At 37.2% G+C, this 21,069-nt stretch overlaps 1 protein-coding gene across 1 annotated transcript; it reads right to left on the minus strand.

Annotated features, from left to right (window-relative positions):
- Window positions 1–2,127: 2,127 nt before the first annotated feature.
- Window positions 2,128–7,353, minus strand: LOC143358109 (uncharacterized). The gene is made up of 5 exons (XM_076795011.1): window positions 7,065–7,353; window positions 6,836–6,999; window positions 6,406–6,751; window positions 3,518–5,335; window positions 2,128–3,326 (listed from the first exon to the last, which is right to left on the minus strand). The coding sequence occupies exons 1-5, from the start codon at window positions 7,351–7,353 to the stop codon at window positions 2,530–2,532; spliced, it is 3,414 nt and encodes a 1,137-aa protein (XP_076651126.1). The 3' UTR covers window positions 2,128–2,529.
- Window positions 7,354–21,069: the final 13,716 nt, after the last annotated feature.

A 21,069-nucleotide genomic window follows, 5' to 3' on the forward strand; every position in this document is an offset into this window, starting at 1 on the left:
TTTCACTATGGAAAAGTCCCGTCTCTGCATTATTGGGAAATATTTCCAGGCATCCCGGACCCTTGCGATCGCCGTCGCACACGTACACGCCATTCACGCTTTCGCGCCGCGCATGCTCCTATAGGCCTCTGTTTTACCGATACAGTGACTACTGACGATGAGACAGATCGGGAACATAGTACAGCGCTCGTAGCGAAAAATGTCGGAACTATATTTTGATGAAATACTCAATGATCTAATTTTTCTTGGTGCCCGCTTTCATTTGTTTGATACGTAAGCATACAACATGATCGGCGTGGCATTGAGTTCCTATATGTTCCCGCTAGGGTGGAAAGGTCCAACGAACTCCATACGAGCTCTGAATCTCTCGATATTTACGATAATGTCACTCGATTAAGCAGTATGCTGCTGAATATTGCAAATTACGGCTAAAAAACGCAAAAGTACGACTTCTGAGGACCTTTTCACCCTAGATTGAACTTTTATCTAGCGATTTTGACTACAGAACAGTACTATTTTTGCATTGTTAACAAATGAGAGCGGGCCTCCCGTACCCTTGCAAAACTCGGGTACGTGTGCGGAACTAGGGAGGGGATGCACTCACACAATCTTGAGCCGTGCCCACCGCCTTAAAACGTATTGTTCATTGAGATCATTTCTACTTCGTTAAATAACACTGTCCAACAAAATTAAACTTTTTTCGAGTTTTGCAATACCTGTTGGGTGATTCTTATACACTTTGTCATCCTAAAACCGAATCTGAAAGTAGAATTGCTCCATCACGCAACGTTTTCGAAAAATTTTGGTTTTTGTAAAAATGCCCGATTTTGATACGAAACGACGTGTTACGCAAAAAATAAACACGCGATAAGGTCAAATTTGAGTCAAGAGATAGAGGGGACTCTCCTCTACATATTCATATAGTCAATTATATTTTTATGTACTTCCTAATAGTTGTAAATGGTTGTTAAAGTTTGAAAATGTGCCGACGCGGGTACTTTGTACGCTCTATTTTTGTATTTATGTGAAAAATCCTTTATCTAGCAGGAATTTACTATACAGGAATGCATTCTACAGACATTTCTGGTAAAGAAACCATTCACGAAAAGTATTTGGTTCCCTTAATGTACGAGAAGGATCAGAAAATGTTAATTGACAGCGTGTGCGCGACGCGTTCGCGCCAGACGGCCATTGCAGCCTTTTCGCGACTCGCCAGGGCCGTCGCTATGCGTAGTCGACGTTGGTACCACTCAAGTATGTCTTTGCTTACTATGCTTAATTAAATACATTTTTTTTTGTCTTTTTGGGTGCCAATCATTACAAAAGATTATAAAAATACGAGTTATATTCACATTTCATTGTGGAAATGCTTAATAAAGAAAATTGAATACAAAAACTTACCTATTTCTGATGTAAACAAATAAAAAATGTTTCCGCCTTGCTTGACGTTTGTTCCTGGTATCCCGATTTTCAATAATAAGTGTCCAGCAGTAATCAGCAAGCATCCGCACATGTCTTTTCCTTTGTAACGTTTTTCCATTGTTGAAATATCTTGATGAAAGATTAATGCTGGAATTGTATTCCTTGTTTTGATTTTAAAATAATTTCGTCATGAATATAACAAAAACAGTCCGGCTGATTTATACACTTCCGCGAGATTTTATCAATTTAATATAGAGCGATCTATGTCTGAATTGTGTACTTCGATCAATAAAATCGATAAAAATAGTCCTATTTACATAGTGTTTGGACTTATTTTAATCGGAAGAATCTTGAATGTCCATTGGTATTACAATTATAAAGATAAGACAACAATTACTGAAAATAAAATTTTCCAGTCACCGCATTGCTGCGGTCAATTTTCTTTATTAAGCATTTCCACAATGAAATGTGAATATAACTCGTATTTTTATAATCTTTTGTAATGATTGGCACCCAAAAAGACAAAAAAAAATGTATTTAATTAAGCATAGTAAGCAAAGACATACTTGAGTGGTACCAACGTCGACTACGCATAGCGACGGCCCTGGCGAGTCGCGAAAAGGCTGCAATGGCCGTCTGGCGCGAACGCGTCGCGCACACGCTGTCAATTAACATTTTCTGATCCTTCTCGTACACAAGGGCGGATCCAGCTTTGGCGCCAGGGGGGGGTCACATAGTCGTGGTCAAGTCAAGAACTTATAATTTAATTTTGATAACAATAGATACAAGTAAAAAGTAGGTATTTTATTAATGTACGTAAGTACTGTACTTAAAAATATTTATTCTTTATTGTACACTTGAAAAACTTAACACATAATAACTTGTACATATACACGTACATATTGCCATCTTCTCTTGAAGACATTCAGAGAAGCACTATCACGCACGGAATGAGGCAGCCTATTTATATTCCATAACCGTGGTGAATGATTTGTCATAACAGCTAGAGGTATGTCGAGGGGTATGACGCAAAACTCCGCAAAAGTGAAGAGGTGGTACGACAAGGGTTTCCAACAAACAAAATAGAAACAGACAAAATACATATATTTAAATAACAAAATCAATTTTTCTTTTACGTCTTCTCCCGAAACGCGTTATTACGTCATTTACGTCAATGGGTACGTTTTTATGAATGTGGAGAAGTGCCAGTCCGGTTAGGCGATCTTCAACCATTGAAGATCTTAGCCACGATTTAATTCTGCGCAACGTAGAGAAAGACCTTTCTGCTGTCGCTACACTGACAGGTAGTGTAGCCATAATACATAAAAATTTTCTTATATTAGGATACATATCGATGTCACAATTTAAAATAAGATCAGAAATCGACTGCGGTATGTCCTGGCTCCGCTGCCACGCCTGCCACTTCACCATCCACAGCCGATATTCATTTACAATGACAGAAAATGGAGTGTTATCTAGTAATAATGTATAGTCGGTAGCTAGTTGTTTCACAGTTTCAATGTCTTCATTACTACATTCGCTTTTTGGCATGAAAACGCTTAGCTGAAACAAATTAAGTACATCAGGAGACAGGCGGTCCTGGAGATCACTTATTATTGAATCTAGAAGAGGGATGTATATAGCTCTGCGGAAATACTCTTCAGCAGATTGAGCAGGTTGGTTATTGGCCCTATGTATTTGTTTTGATACTATTCTGGGGCATTTAATTTCTACATCTAGCTGCTCAGCTACTTCTTTAGCCTCTTCAAAAAGCTGTCGGTAGATTACGTCCACATTTTCTCTTTTATTTTGTAAAACACTTAAAGTATCATTAATAGCGTCCGTAGCTTTTTTTAAATCAATTGAGTTCGATTGCAGTATTCTGCTTAAAGATACAGTAGTACCTGAAAAATAAAAAGTAAGTGACTGTGACTGTAGTGCATAAACTAAGAATTTATAACTTAATATAAACGGTATGTACTCGTAGCATAAAATATTAACAAAACAACAACATAATTTTAAAGTAGGTTTAGTATACTCGTATAAGTTCATTTGCCAAACAATAAGAAATAAAATAATTTAGGGAAGTACCCACCTAATACATCACTTAAACAGATGGAGGATATAATAAAGTCAGAACTGCGCAATGTTTGCAGCAAGCAATGCGCATCATTGGCAGTTTTATTGTCTTGCCAAGCAGAAATCTTCTCCAAAGCGCTACAAATTTTGACTAAGTTGTCTCCTTGAAATTGAAGATGCCCATCATGCCTCTCTACCCAACGTGTCTCACAAATACCTTGCATGGCAGCTCCGAGTTCTATTTTAAAAATTTCATGCCTCTTAGCGGATGCATTGGCAAATGCCACAACTTTTCTCATTGTGCCAGATGTATTGCGACAGGAAACTACTTTGGATGATCTTGCCAATGAGTTATTGAGCACATGGTTGTTGCACGGGCAACGTTTAGCATGAATGGCTATTTTCATCAATTCTTGCACTGCACCTTTTGTATCTGATGCCATAACCGAGCAGCTGTCAGTTCCAATACCCACACACCAAGATAAATCTAAGTTAAATTTGGTACACAGATTTTCAACGATTTTCGCCAAAGCTACACCTGTCAATCGAGGCTCTATGTCACCTGAATTGTTGTCTTCACGTCTAAGAACATCGTAGGTATCACAAAAAGTCACAAAATGTTCCTTAATAACGCCATCATGCAAATATCGGAATGATAGGCTCAGCTGTGAGATATGTGATATATCTGTTGTTTCATCGAACAAAATTGAAAAATATTTAGCTTCCCGCACATTCTGTAAAATGTTTTCCTGGATGATTTCTGCGCAAACATCTATCAACTCATTTTGTACAGTCTTGCTGATGTACGTGGCGTTGGATTTTGAAGATTCTAAATGTTGCTGCAATGCAATATCGCCAGAATCAATACGGAATTTTAAAAGGGCTCTAAAATTCCCTTCATCGGCTACTACGCTGTCATAGTTCAGCAATTTACCATCGTCGCGATGGCCACGTAACGATATATTTTGATGGCCACAAAATATTATAGTTTTTACGATTGGTCGCAAACGTTCTCTATTTTCATTTATTTGTTTCAGTCTTTGACTATTTACTTGGTTCATTATGTTAATTTCCGGTTTATGAAAACTCAATAAAAAGTTCTTCCCTGCTTGGACAGCTAATTCGTGGTATTTGTTTCGCTGGTGTGTTAGCAGAAGACCATTTTCACCTAGCAAATTACCGAAAGCTTTTAATGGTTCTTTTACGAGTCGACATAAAGGTGTTTTTGTCTGTACACCACCTCCAGGAGCTACGACAAACAAAGCACAGTACTTGCAGTAAAGACCCTGGTCTTTATGCGACAAAACAAGCCAGTGAAACTTGTCAAGGTGAGACTTCTGAGCATATTTTTTTGTTTGTTTTCCTTTTTTATTAACAACACAATGCGGAAAAGTATAATTAGGGGGAGGCTGCCAATGCTTTTCAAGCAACATAGCTTTAGTTGAATCATTTATATTTTCCCCTATATAACAAGCAATATCTGAAGCAAACTTTGGTTGAGAAAGTGAAGTCTTTATCTGATCAGAATCAGAAGTCGATGTACATATTGTAGGCTGAATATCGTTAGTAACAGGAGAGCATGTTTTTTCTTCATCTATGGTTAATGTAGGCAATGTAGCTGTAGAAGCAGAAGCATCGGCAATACAATTATTTTCATCTGTAGTTGTTGTAGGTGAATTTTTCGAGTAAGCAATCTCAAGCCTTGGTTTCTTTGGGAAAAATGAATCTATTTTTTTTAATGAATGTTTCAATCCACCACTACCATCTCCTTTTCCCTTAGAATCACCCTGCAAGCAAATCCATGCAAATTTCACACCCCACAACAGACAACAGACTGTTGCAAATACATATTAAATATATATTCGCTATAGTACAGGCTGGTGGCGCAGGCGCATTACCTCACAAACAAAGCAAAACCATGCAAATTTCACACCCCACATCAGACAACAAACTTTTGTAAACATATGAGTTATAAGTACATAAAAACATAATAATATAGGTAGTTTTACAGAAACTGATTACTTACCATTTCTTGAAATTAATGAATTTGCAGCTACAATTTTTAAGAATACTTATAAAGGTGTAGGAATAACTAAAAATTAACCGAACACGTCTTTCGCTTTCAGCCACGCTATAAAGACTGACTGTCGCCCGTTGACCGTCGCGGGTCGCCGGCACAGGGCCACCTTCTTTTGTTTATTACAAACTCCGATCGTCTTTTTATCTCACCGGTCCGCCGGCCGTGGTGCGGTCCTAGGCGACCGGGTTTCATATTTTTTTTTTTTTTTTTTTATGTAATTACATAAAATCTGTATGGTGACAAAATATATAAATAAAATCATTATGTTCAATTAGTGGTCCACCAAAGTCCTGGAACCAGCTCAGGGGGTGGTCATGACCCCCATGACCACCCCCCTGGATCCGCCGTTGCTCGTACATTAAGGGAACCAAATACTTTTCGTGAATGGTTTCTTTACCAGAAATGTCTGTAGAATGCATTCCTGTATAGTAAATTCCTGCTAGATAAAGGATTTTTCACATAAATACAAAAATAGAGCGTACAAAGTACCCGCGTCGGCACATTTTCAAACTTTAACAACCATTTACAACTATTAGGAAGTACATAAAAATATAATTGACTATATGAATATGTAGAGGAGAGTCCCCTCTATCTCTTGACTCAAATTTGACCTTATCGCGTGTTTATTTTTTGCGTAACACGTCGTTTCGTATCAAAATCGGGCATTTTTACAAAAACCAAAATTTTTCGAAAACGTTGCGTGATGGAGCAATTCTACTTTCAGATTCGGTTTTAGGATGACAAAGTGTATAAGAATCACCCAACAGGTATTGCAAAATTTTTTTGGTGTTGGACAGTGTAATTGCTTATTAACATGTTTTTACCTGTAAAGTATGAGCGAAACATGGAATTCGCTGCCATGTAGGGCTTAGTCGTACAGCCTTCACGATGTTCGCAGAACATGTTCACATGTTCCTTCACATGTTCGCCTTCGATGTTGTCTGTCACAAAATACGTTTGAAATTTAGCGTTGTCCAAATTCCACTCTGCCAGCGTGTTCTTTAGAAACGAATTTATGTGTTCGCTGGTGTGCGCTTCGGTGACGTTAGATATTTTTAACGTAAAATTTTGGATGTTGAAGGTTCCATCCAAATAATGCACCGTAACGGACAGGTAATTTTCATTCGATCTTGAAGTCCATCCATCCGTCGTGAAAACAAAGGATTCCGTCTAAAACAATTACAAAGATTAGTTACAGATTTTTAAAAAAAGCATATTTCACTATTATCATTCAAACAAAATATTTTTACTTACATTTTCGATATCTTTTTTTAGTTGCGTCTCCAACCTTTTCTTTTCATTTTCGTACATTGGGGGTACGATGTATTCTGAGAAAGTTGTACGACTTGGCAAATTGTACCGCGGCTCTAGTACTTTCACAACTTTCCTGAATTCGCTATCATTTACTACGCAAATGGCTGACAATCGGAGATCATCATCTCTGTAATAGCTGTCGTAATTTCTTTCGCCCTTGGAGAATTACTTTGCAGCATTACTATTTCTTCCTTGACTTGTTCCTGATCGTCAAGTCTTTCATCTCTGTCCGTAAAATATGCATCACTATGCTGGCATTCCACGTGCCGTTTCAGTGATGTCGTACTTGATCTTTTGCATTTGAATATCTTCTTGCAAAGATTGCAAAGGCACTCCTCTTTACCAGTTTTGTTAAACCATTTCCAAACAGTACTTCTGCGAATATTGTCCACTTCCACCGGAGGAGAATTCTCATTACACGCAACGACTGCACCTATCTCTACGTTGCCTACTTCCATTGTGTTTAGTTTGCTGGTTGTGAACTGTCGATCGTACCGGACCGATGCTCGCGAGCGAATGAATGATCGAATACATTCGGCTGACCAATTCTCATTCTCGTCAGTCGATTGTTTAACAAACGACGACGTCCCTCGGAACCGATCTCCGCGTGTTTCTCTGCGGCTCTGAGGACGGTCGCCGCCGCGTCTACAATGTATGCTAGCGGTTCGTCGGCGTGCTCTTTGCACAGGCCGCCACACTGGTACTCGCACCAAAGGTCAAAAGACTGAATTCTGGTAAGCTGAGAAAAACTGTTTGACAGAATCTGAGCTAACTAACCTGAGAATAGATTGTCTTAGACTTTTATATTTTTCGATAATGAATAACTAGCTAGTGGCTCGATGGGGAGGGAAGAGCAAAACGCATACGCGTGCAGGTAGATCAAATAATCAGACCGAAGTGGGCGCGTGCAGGCGAGCCGGTCATAAATCTTAGCTCGCTGATGAGAGCCCTACTGTCCCATTGTACGGAAGTACACTTTTTAGAAGAAATGGTCGAGATAACGAACCAAAAAGGCAGTAAACCATTTTCACACTGCACAATTATAAACATGGAGATAGCGCAGGTTGCTTAGCGAGAAACGTGCGGCCGCTTCTCGTTATACATTATGCAGTCAGTCTCATAATTGATGGCAGACACTTTAAATCAGAATAACTTTTCTGCCAAACTAGACAGATTAATTTACTAGATGACATGTAATGAAAACTCAGGAAAATTGCGTTATATAATTGCGTTAATTGTCGAGCTAGGAAGTAGATTTAACTTTGCTGCCACTACGAATTATTTGGTAGTTAGCATGATTTTGGACCATCGTATAAAAGATCGACTGTTATCCACGGAGAAGAGCTAACAATTGCAAATTGAAAAAAGATTTCGAGATGAAAATCGGTAAACTTTTTACAAACATTAAAATATTAACTAAACAGAAAGTATGACGAGTGTTGAACGTAGACATCAGATCCTTTTAAAAGGGCCTAGCCGATTGATGGTCAAAACTGCCCTTAGAGGTTTTTCAATGATTAATGAACAATTCGAAAGCTGACCAAGAAAAACCCCTCTGAGTAAAATTTCAACCCCCTATCTTGCCCATGAGGTTAGTTACAGGGTAAATTAGATTTCGTGCTTCTCCGCACTCTGATGCTTCCTAAAATTCTGAAAAAAATGTGACATATTTTGGATTCTAAGGCTGATTTTTGATAATTTTTTCAGATTTTTTGTTACAAACTGTGGTCGTAAAAAAATGAAAAACCTCCAAAAAATCGGAAAGATGCAGATTTCTCAAAAATGTGAAAACATGCTATTCTACTCTTTTGTTCCTTGTTAAAGTACTATAACAGGCAGTGTCGTCAATTTTTTTTAGATTTTTTGTTGTGGGACATGATCGTCAAAAAACAATAAAAACCGAATTTTTTCGACGTTTTTGCTATTAGGAGGAAAGTTACACTTGTTGGTTTTATCGCAGGTATATATTAAGTAATTTTTAGCATTATTAAATTGAAACAAGTAATTATATATACAGGGTGGCCCACATACCTCTGAACAGCTCAATATCTCGAAAACTATGCCATCGATTTTAAAGTTCTTAGTCTTAAATTGCATGGAACTGAAGGGCCTTTCTGACTACATAAACGTGAAGTGGCCTCCCTCCCCCTTTAACGGGGGAGGAGAGGTACCTTTGTAATTTTAAATGGAACCCCCTATAAAATGTTACATATTTAGATTCTACCGGAAAAAAACAAGTCAATTTTGTCTGAAACATTTTTTTGTCAGATACTTCCACGATGAGATATAACAGTTTGAAGTTTCGAGTTGTAGGTACTTGAAGCGCTCGGAAATAGCGTTATGGAATTATACGCGCTTGAGTCCTTTGCTTATTCGTGAAGAAATAAAATGTACTTTACATTAAATGTTCAAAATGTCCACCACGGGCTTGTAAACATTTATTTACTCGAAACATCAAAGTTGTTCTAACATTTTTTAACATTTCGGGAGTCACTGAAGCGCAACAAGCGTCACGTATTCTTTGTTTCATATCCTCTTTTGTCGTCGGTGGTTCAAACATAACTTTGTCCTTTACATATCCCCATAAGAAAAAATCTAATGGTGTTAGATCGGGGGATCGAGGAGGCCATTGACGAGGTCCCCCACGACCTATCCATTTGTTCCCAAATTTTTCGTTCAAAAATTGCCTGGTGATGATTGCAAAATGTGGAGGAGCGCAGTCTTGTTGGAACCACATTTCTCTTCTAACGTGCAGTGGCACATCTTCCAAAAGGGCAGGCAAATGATTTTTTAAGAAATCACAATAACTTGCAGATGTTACAGTTTCTTGAAAAAAATAAGGTCCAATCACAAAATCTCCTATTAGGCTACACCAAACATTTAAAGACCATCGATGTTGAAAGGGAACCCATCGCATCCAATTTGGGTTTTCCACGGCCCAATAATGCAGATTATGTCTATTTACATGTCCTGAATTCATAAAAGTGGCCTCATCGGAAAAAAGTATTTTGCACAAAAAGTCATTTTCCACAACACCCTGCAGCCACTCACAAAATCTTACGCGGTAATCGTAATCTGCTATCGAAAACTCTTGTGATAAAACCATGTGATATGGATGATACTTTTGCCGTTTCAAAATTCGTTGAATTGATGAACGACTAATATGTGATGTTTGTGCAAGTGTACGTTGACTAATATGAGGATTTAATGTAATTGCAGCAAGAATACTGGCACTATTATTTTCATTAGTGACAGCTTTAGGTTTATTGCGAGTTTTTTTACACAATTCACCGTGCTCACGAAGCCGCTTTTCTAAATTATGAAATGTTGCATGACATTTTTTGATCCCATAACGTTCAAAAAACATCACTGCTGCACGCCGATAATTTTTTTGGCATTCACCTAACGTTAATAACATATTCACTTCTGTGTCAAAAGTAGCCATAATCACAATGTTACTGCTTGAATAACAACTCTAAACTGAAAACGTTTTCATAGATAAGTGAGTCAAACTCAAGAATTGTAAATATTATTGTTTGTGTTTCTTCATAAATAAGCAAAGGACTCAAGCGCGTATAATTCCATAACGCTATTTCCGAGCGCTTCAAGTACCTACAACTCGAAATTTCAAACTGTTATATCTCATCATGGAATTATCTGACAAAAAAATGTTTCAGACAAAATTGACTTGTTTTTTCCGGTAGACTCTAAATATGTAACATTTTATAGGGGGTTCCATTTAAAATTACAAAGGTACCTCTCCTCCCCCGTTAAAGGGGGAGGGAGGCCACTTCACGTTTATGTAGTCAGAAAGGCCCTTCAGTTCCATGCAATTTAAGACTAAGAACTTTAAAATCGATGGCACAGTTTTCGAGATATTGAGCTGTTCAGAGTTATGTGGGCCACCCTGTATATTCATGAACAGGAGAACGAGATCTATAAGTGTACAAAGTTTCAACCGAATCGGTGACCCGAAGGTCGTGGCCTCTCCTTGTAAGATCAATAATTGGAACGAACTAACAAAAGTAATAGCTTTGTTGGATTCGCTCGAAGGGGAAGCTCTCTCGGTACTAACATGCTTGGAAGAATCCAAACGGACCGATTTCCACGCGTTAGTTGCTGGTCTGAATGCTCGTTACGGCACTGCACACTTGGCCCAGTTAAATCGTTATAAATTTCATAATTATAAACAAGGGGCAGGAGAGTCTCTTCAAGCTATGCCAGAACAGATCTGCCTCCTGTCTCACTCGGTCTTCGCAGATTTTCTCTCGAGAAAAATTTGTCCAAGCAATAAGAGATAATAATTTGAGGAAGGACGTCACCCTCGCTTCGATTAATGCCACTTCGTTAGGGGCGGTGCTGGATGTAGCGTTGAGAACAGAAGCTCTGTATCATTCCATTTATGATAGAAATCGGTTTGAAACTGTTAGTTCGAGTAATCGTCGTATTGAGCCTTTTACTACGGCACAGTCTGGTTTTCAGTCTCGGCGCAGGGATTTTCAGAATGGCCACAATAATGGACCTCAGAACTACATTGTGGATCGCAAAAATAACGGGATCGTTTGTTGGAACTGCGGAAACCCAGACATCTGTCTTATAATTGTTCCGATGCTAACTCAGTTTCAAATTCTGGAAGCCAACGGTTTCAAAATTTGCAGAGCAAAAAAATTAAAAAGGATACAGTTCCTTTTTCGGGAAACGAAAGGGGGTCTGCGTAAAGGGGATTGCGGAGACCCCGATTATAGTACATAAAGGAAATCCCCCGTTCTTGGTAAATTCTAACGGTATCTGCGTAGACGTTTTTTTCAACGAAGTTGCACAGAAGTTTTTGATAGATACCGGGTCGCCGGTTTCGCTTGTGAGAGGTACGTCACAGAGTGACACGAAAGGATCTGACATTAACTTGATGTCAGTTACGGGGGAATCTGTCCGAGTTTTCGGCGTCAAAGAAGCTCAAATCAGGATCGGAAAATTTAATACTAAACATGTATTCTATGTTGTTGATATTACGGACGATTGTGTTTTAGGCCTGGATTTCTTGACGAAACATAATTGTTAGTTAGATTTGAAGCAGAATTGTTTTCTTTTGATGGAGGAGAGAACGTTGATTTTGTGGGCTGTAGTTTTAAAAAACTGAAAGAAACGAGTATAGCCGTAGTCGATTCTACGATTGCAAATGAATGCGTAGTTCCTTCATTGAGTACGTTGAGCAACGAATGTAGCGCTGTCAGAGAGGACAGAGGGATGAATGAGAAGGCTGAAGTGGCCAAGGTCACCGACGAGATATATATAAAGACTGCCAGCCTTACGGGAGAATGTGTCGCTCGAAAAATGCGGTGTTTTCTACCGCCCTCTAGGATAGATTTTGGCTGGAGTAAGAAACAGGAGGCCAACGACGGTATTTCGTCGGTGCAGAAGACCACTAAGGAAATTCTCGTCGGTGAGAAGGTGAATCATCACGGAACCATATCGATTATCAAATGTTACATTCTCCGACAAACGTATTCAAATTAAACAGATATTTTTTTTAGTGTTGCTTTTTAAGATTTAAAATATTAAAAGTAAAACTAATATCAAGGACGAAAAATTCGTAAAAATATTTTACGTAAGAAATTATTAAAGCATAATTTTAGGGAAATCAATTTCTACTTCCATATGAGATACCTTAATTTGTAATTTAAAAATATTTCATGAACAAGCATTATTTCCTTACACTCTTTTTATAGATAATTGTTCCAAGAATCGATCTGTGGGAACAGAAATATGTTGAAAACCAGAGTAGCGTTTATTTAACGTACTATTCCGAATAGTATAGAGTTTGAAAGAGAATCACGTGGATGAATTAATATAATATAAAATAATATAATTGTAGGAGCAAAGATAGGCAAATTTTTATTAAACTAGACATTTCAAACAGCGAATAAAAGATAAAAAATGATTTGTTACGCGTCAATTAAAAATAATTATGTTATCTCTATTCCACACGTAATGAATTTATTCGACGAATAAAGATTTTTTTTTAAGACCGACCAACAGCCTAGAATGTAAGCAGATGGAGAATCCAGCATTATTAGCAATTTATGCTTTTATGTTTTTAATCAGGACAATATTGTTAATAGGAATGAGTTGTAGAGCTTATCCCGATCAAAATGAGTCCAAACACGACATCATTTGGACTGTCTTTAATGAGATTGTAATTTTATCGTAACATTACGTATCAGTGAAACTTGTTCGATTACACTCGAATTTGACCTCATTTTCATCAGGAAAATCCCCTCCATTCGCTCGTCATAATTTTATGGGAATATATTGAAAAATCTAAAAGTTTAATCTTTCATACGTGCGCGATTCTCCATCCGCTTACATTGTATGTCGCCTGTCGTCGCTGGGTCTTTGAAGCTCGGTGCTCGGCAAAAGTTATTCGAACATTTATTCGAAGTCTTCGAATAAAAGATACAAATGAAAGATGAAAAAATTTCTCGAAGTTTGAATAAATCCGCTTCGAATAAAAAAAGTATCTTTATTCGTCGGATAAATTCTCGTCGAATAAAATTACTTATTCGATACTCGTCGAATAAAGATACCTTTTTTATTCGAACCTTCTGTAAGAAAGTATTAGAAAGATAGATAACGCGATATCGTTAACTTAAATAAATGTGGGCGTATTACAAAATACTATGAATCTTTATTCACGACAACTGTACACGACGACAGTCAGAATCAGAATGTCCTGCTGTCCCAAAAATCCTCAGCCGTGAGAACGCCTTCGACAGTATGCCTCCTTGTTTATGACACCCCCAAGCTAAAGGACTTTCCCTTGTGGAAGGGCAACGCGCTGACAAAAACCACATGGCCTGCCTCGACCGTTTGCTTACTTCGATTTTTCTAACACTTCGAATAACGAATAAAGATGAAGTATCTTATATTCGAATCGTTATTTAAATAATTTTTTATCTAAATAATGCCCAACTCTGGGCACACCAAAATGACTGGCATTCAAACGGAGAGAATATCCGTCTACGATATAATGTTGCACGGAGAAGCGGACAGCGAAACTCGAGAACCGTCGGCGCCGAGGAGTGGGCCACACATTGTCGGCTATATCGGTGTGAGACCAGAAGACCACTACTAATCCAATTACAAAACTTCTTTATTTTTCGTTATTTTTTTTTTAAACTTTTACCAACATATTCGTGGCATTTTTCTGATTAAAATGAAACCAAATATGATATAATTCCGATGATAATTACTTGTGTAATGAACGATTGAAGTTTCGGACGCGAAGAAGGACAGCATATGAAAAGAAAGAGACGCGGCGAGTCCTTCCCGTCTCGAGTTCGACAACTTGGTTTTCGCCGCGGACAAATAGCCGAATTTCGGGCAAAAATCTAGATGTGGTTACTAATGCATATGTATTGACAATTACTCACAGAAAATTAAATTTAACAATACAATTAATGATTATACATAAAGTTTATTGCTTATAAAATATAAAGAATATAAAATGTAAAGAAACAATTCTATACGGTATAAAAAATAGCAAACAACACAATTATAATTAAAACTTAAAATGACTTAGACACTTTTCAAAACTTTTATCTCTACCTCTATGTTAGTGATACACAAACTGAAAATTTCATCGAAATCGACGGAGAAAAAACAACGTGCATTGCAAGATATAAGAATCTGTGTATCTGTGTGTTTGTACAAATAGCAATAATACTGCCACCAAATAGCTTTATATGGATAAGAGCCGTCGAAAGTTAGTTTCATTACATAACACTTTTATTTCGTTACTACCTCTACTTGCATAATTGCAGTCCAGCATTAGAAGTGGTATCATCGGTTAAATAAGTAAAAAAATTAATTTTCTGTTTTTTACTACGGATCACAATAAGAACGATTGAATTTTGTCATTACTTGAATATTGTATTTATTCTTTTTTTTTTATTCTATAACTATTACAGAATATATTTTGTTAAATAATCATTATTTTATAAATATCGCAATAATTTCCAAATTAATTAATTACACCTATAAATTACCGATTATAAAATAATGATTACAATGGCGAACAATATGGAAAATAAGAAGGCAATAAGAGTGTAATGAAATTATACAATAAAAGATAATTATTTTCATTCTACGCATTATACGTTTATTTATTGCCTCTGTCACTGACGTTTTTCCGTAATTCACGAGCAAATGTTCTATTTAGGTAGCGAGCGCGGCATGTTTAGGGATGTTGGTATTTGAGATCAGTGATAGTTCCACGTTCTTAGTTCCACAACCGACGAGAGTATCTCGACATTGGGGCCGTTACCGACCGCTCCCAGCACCCACCTGGCACCCACTTTGAGACTCGCAGTTTAACACGGGGGCTGGCAGTCTTTATATATATCTCGTCGGTGCCAAGGTCGATGTCGTGGATGTAAGGGACGATTTTGTTGAGTTATCTCAACCTGACGGATTAACTTCGGCCGGTAAAGGAGAACAGCCGGATTTACCTGGATATTTAAAACCGATATTTGAGGATAATTCAGTGAATTTGAATGAAAAAAATAGGCAGAAGTTGGATTTGATTAGAGGAAGTCCTTTAGAAGGGACTTGTGGTCTAGACGAGTTCTCAACTAATCTTAAAGATAAGATGGATTCTGTTCATTTTGTCCGCACACAGTTAGAGATCTCTTCACAAAAAATGAAACGACATCATGACTTCAGAATTGTAGAAAGATCTTTCCGTGAAGGGGAATCGGTCTGGCTTCATCAGCCACACAGGGTTAAAGGTAAATGTCCTAAATTGCAGCCCAGTTGGGAAGGTCCTTACGTTGTTGTTAAAAAATTGAATGAGGTAGTATATAGAATTCGCAAGAATCCTAAGAGTATCTTCAGTGTAGTGAATTCTGTGTTCTTTCGTTAAAATAGTGGTTTTTTCTGTGCTTTTCCATATTGCCAGAGAGTGAACTATGCACCCTCCACCACCTCCAATGACTTCTGACTACAGGAGTCAGTTGGAACCTTTAAACTCAAGAAATAGAATTCTACATAAATTCTCGTCTCAAGTTACCAATTATGCAGCTGCTGTGCAAAACTCAGTCTACCTTACAAGAGAACAAGCCATCATCATCGTTGCCTTGGAAGGAGTGCCCATCAAGGTGTATGTTAACGAGATCTTGAAACTGATTAACCCATCTGACATCAAATCTGTGTCTAAAATATCCATGAACAGAATCTGCATGTTTTTGACTAGCACTGAAATAACCAATAAACTCACAAGAGCAAAACATGTAATTGTCATCGGCAACAAAGAGCTTCAAATCCGCCCACTAATATCGAAATTCAAGAGGATAATATTATCAAATGTTTGCCCTATTATTCCTGACAACGTCCTGGAAGATCTCTTCGCAAAGATGAACATAAGAATGGGTTCAAAAATTACCACGCGGGTTTTACTGAACCCGGTCTTGCTCATATTATGAGTTTCCGGCGTCAAATTTTCGTCCACCCTGAAGATGTTAGCAAATTACCAGAGTCGCTAAGGATTGATTTCGACAACACAACCTTCTGGATATATCTGTCCTCAGACGCCGTCAAGTGCTTCATCTGTAAACAGTCGGGCCATCTGGCCAAAAACTGTTCAGTAGACACAACAAACACTGAATATACTGGCAATACTGGCATAACAGACATCCCTCCCCCTGCACCCGAAGGTGAGATTCTTTCGGACCAAAACACTATCCCACCTGCTATGGATGATAACAACGTTTCTAACACGATATTCATACCTCTTTCCAATAATCCAAAAAGGTCTCTCTCCACATCTGATTCAAGCAATACGTATATCACACAAAAAACCTCCAAAAAATCCAGCGACTTGTATTATTCTTCCGACAATATATCTGATTCCAGTATGAAACTGAATAAAGGTGACAAGGATATTACACATAAAAAAAAGAAAATAAAGCAGGAGCCAATAGACATCGATTACCATTTATCTGAAATAAGAAATCACCTAGATAAAAACAAAGACCGGAAATGCCTTAACTACATACAACTCAAACGTTCTGAATTTTATTGCTAATTTCCTTAAAAATAGACTTATATCTGTTAAAGTACTTAATAGCATATCCCAGAAGGTGACCCTTCAGAATGGTGTCCCCCAGGGATCAGTTCTGAGCGTCACGCTTTTCCTCATAGCTATAAATGAAATATCCACCTGCATTCCCCAGCCGGTCAAATTCTGTATATATGCGGACGACCTCACTATAATTACCTGTGGAAAAAATATACACACCACTCAACTGACCCTTCAAGATACTCTAAATAAAATTCAAAAATGGTCATCTTTTACGGGTTTTAGATTCTCAAGTAGTAAATCAAAATACATACTCTTTTCAAGACAAAATACGATATCCTCTAGCATCAAACTAGTCCTGGCTAATCATGTAATCAAAGAGGCTCACGAAATAAAAATTCTAGGTCTTATCTTCGATCGAAAACTCACTTGGTCTGCTCACATAAAACACATAAAGAATAAATCCCTACAAAGATTAAATCTCATAAAAATGATATCAGCCCAAAAATGGGGTGCCAATAAAGATATCATCATTCTCACATATAAAGCATTTATTCGTTCCAAATTGGACTATGGGTCTGTTATTTTCGACTCCGCTAAGGAGTCACTACTTTGCTCTCTAAACTCTGTTCAAAACACGGGTCTCAGGCTTGCTCTGGGAGCGTTCAAAACTAGTCCTATTTCTAGTATCCTGGCCGAAAGTAATGTTATCCCCTTGTTATCGCCGCGTCGTCTTAGTGACGACGATACAACGGAGACATGACAGAGTCGGTTGACGAACGCCGCTGAGGGAAGGCACAAAGCTGAGTACTCCTCCTCTATTTAATAAAGGTTTATTGGTATTCCACACGTTTTATTCTTTGAAGATGCCCCGGACCCGTAACATATTATATGTAATAAAATTGTGTTCAGGATTTTGAGGATAAATATGATTTTTACAATTATTCAGTTATTAAAAATAGTTATCCTACGACTAAACTAAACTAGTAAAGAAGTTTATGTCACTCATCCGGCAGGAGGATTACGTCCATCACAAGTTACATCCGGATTAGCACAAGTACAGGTTGCACAACAATCATTGGCTGCGCTACGACCAGGCACCATTCCTATCATTCCGACTCCTATCGGGCTATATCCTCCAGAAAATCCGCCGCCATACTATAAGTAAAAAACACATTAGCATATTAATAAATACTAAATTACATATATTAATATTCAATTACTCATTTTCATTGTTTGTTAAAGTAAGTAGTTATCTTGTATCATTAATTGTAAGTACGTTATTAAGCATAAATCTGAAATTTATTTTTTCCATCATTCTTGTCTTTTTATAAATTTCATTTTTAAGAAAATGTCAGATTTTTTAGGTTGGAATTTTTTTATACAAGAAAAGATTAAATGCTATACATTTTTACAATGTTCTACACGTAACCCTTAGCACTCGAATGGCGACTGTAAGGCGCCACTAAAAATTGCTGTATCATTATTCAAAGTATTTTTTACATTATTAAATTTGTTTGTATTTAATAAATTACTGAACACTTCAGTGTTGTACGAGTAAATTGCACCAATTTCGTATTGTACAACACGAAAAAAAAATATATAGGAGAGAAATATTCTAGGTCGGAAGAAATGTTTCGTTTTGGAGTTAAAATAGCTTCGAGTGCAAAGGATTAAGCGTGGTTACGAAGTGTTTTCCTTCCTTAAAAATTGATAATTTTATGAAATTAAATCAATACTTCTATAGTTGCTATAATTGAGGAATGACTTTAGAGAGTTTTGAAGTAAATTTTTTTGAAGTAATAAATTTTTTAAGTGGTAAAAGTAGAATTTGAGAAAGTTAAAATGTATGAGACGGTCTCATTGAGGAATGCTAAACAGATAAAAAGCATTATTTTGACTACTGGAACTTACTGGAATGCAAGGCCATTGTTGCTGATATTGGCATATTGGATATTGAGGACGACAGTAGCATGGAAGCCAAATCATATGATAACATGGACAAGGCTGCCTGGGAGGGGTGGTTCCTAAGTAACAAAAAATAGTTATCCAAGAAATATAAAGTACAGAACATTTGGAGTATATCATGCTTAATTTTAAGAACGTCAGGGCAAATGTCTTTTTACTTACGAGTCGTGTCATTTCTATTGTAATGGTTGTGAATATGAATATGATTAGTGACATTAATGATGACTGGTTCCTTTTTGTTTCCGTTTTTATCAACTGTAGTGCTATTTCCCATAGTGCGTTCTGTTTCATGTTCTTCTTCAGCGACATTAAAGAAATGATATTTAGTCTTCTTACGGATACAATGTAGACAAGTTTCGTGACAGGCAGGTCCCTCCTTTATACAATCCTTCATACATGAATCTAGGCAACTACGATCTGAATAAAATATACATTTAATGTTAGCAAGACGTCTTGTCTATTTATTTTACATAATATAGAATTCAGTTACGATGTAAAAGAATAATAATTAACTATAATCACCGCAAGAGAAATGGAATATGTATACATATACACATACAGAGCCTGACAAAAAGATGGCACACTTCATGTTTTTGTAAATGTTTCTATGTAAACAATAACTTTCTGACATAAATAGCTCAATACTTTCTTGTAGAGAATATCGAGCTGCATCATCTAGAGCAGTGATGAGCAACTCGCGGACTGCGGTGGGCCAAACTGGAAATATAATACTATACACGGGCCGCAACGAAGACAACATTAAATACTTTGTTGCGTCGCCAGTTCCAATTTCGGTCTGTGTATTCGCTACGGTCTCTTAATGTCTCTTTAATACATTTATTATTCTAAGACCCTGGTACACGCTTAAGCATTGTACCACGACTTAACCACCGAACTTTAGTGTTAAATAGAATATCGCCATATTCGCTTTCCATATCTTTCAAAAATTCTTTAAACTCACGATGGTTTAGTCCTCGAGATCTAATAAAATTTACAATTTTAATAATAGGTGGAACTACATTAGACATTTTTAGAACTTTAGCACCCAAATTTTCTTGGTGTAAAATACGATGCGAAATAAATATTTCACGGCCTGTTAAATTTTTAATATCTTTCGATAATAATCCCGACAAACCAACATTCATACTGAACATGGCTCGAGCTCCATGTGTACTTATTCCAACAATATTTTCCATTGGGATATTTAATACATTCAGAACAGTTTTTATTTCTCTGTATATATCGTCTCCGGTAGTAGTTCCTACTATAGGAACTAAAGATGCAAATTCTTCCGTTACATTGAAATTGGAATCAGTTCCTCTTAAAAATACAGCAAGTTGTGCGGTATCATTTATGTCACAACTTTCATCCACTTTCTAACTTGGAAATATGTGTCCGCAAACTGTCCTCAATATTCTCTGATAGTTCGTCAATTCTCCTTGCGACTGTAAATCGCGACAAGCTAATTTTGGAAATTATATCGTTTTGATTGGGGAAGGCAGCATCTGCTATCGTCAATAATGTTGTATACCCGATAACCCTAGGCTCTAGTTAAACACCAACGCATCATGATAATCATGCCATAGACACGTCAGCCAAAACCCTTGAATCATCAGAACCAAACAGACCCTTAGACTTTGTCTCTTCCACGTCATCCTTTCCACAACAAGCCTTTTCTACTCCCTTCCACATTTTCCTCTCAAAAGCTACATGTATATAGCAGCCCGTCGAAACAGAGTCAGAGCTTCTTCTTGCATATTTCAGTGCAGAAGGTTACATCGTTGTACCTTAAACTCCCAACCGTGTATACACTTAAATAAAACTCTTCTCGATTTTATTATAAACTGTTGTACTCGATTTCCAAACCCGGAATCCAACAATAAACATTCTTTCACAATTTCTCCGTCATAAAAAGGTTTCATCTTTTTTGCCAAAATTTGACTAACAAGATAACTCGCACGAACTACCCTATCTGCGGTGGATGCAGTACTCTCAAGTGAATTTCGCAACTTTAAATTTAAACTTGCTTGTAACTCATCCACCATGTCTTTGCGTAACTGTTCTTGCAGATTATTAAATAAAGAATGTTTACTATCATAGTGCCTCTTAATATTATATTTTTTCAACACAG

This window comes from Halictus rubicundus, chromosome 10 (assembly GCF_050948215.1).
Source record: "Halictus rubicundus isolate RS-2024b chromosome 10, iyHalRubi1_principal, whole genome shotgun sequence".
NCBI lineage: Eukaryota > Metazoa > Arthropoda > Insecta > Hymenoptera > Halictidae > Halictus > Halictus rubicundus.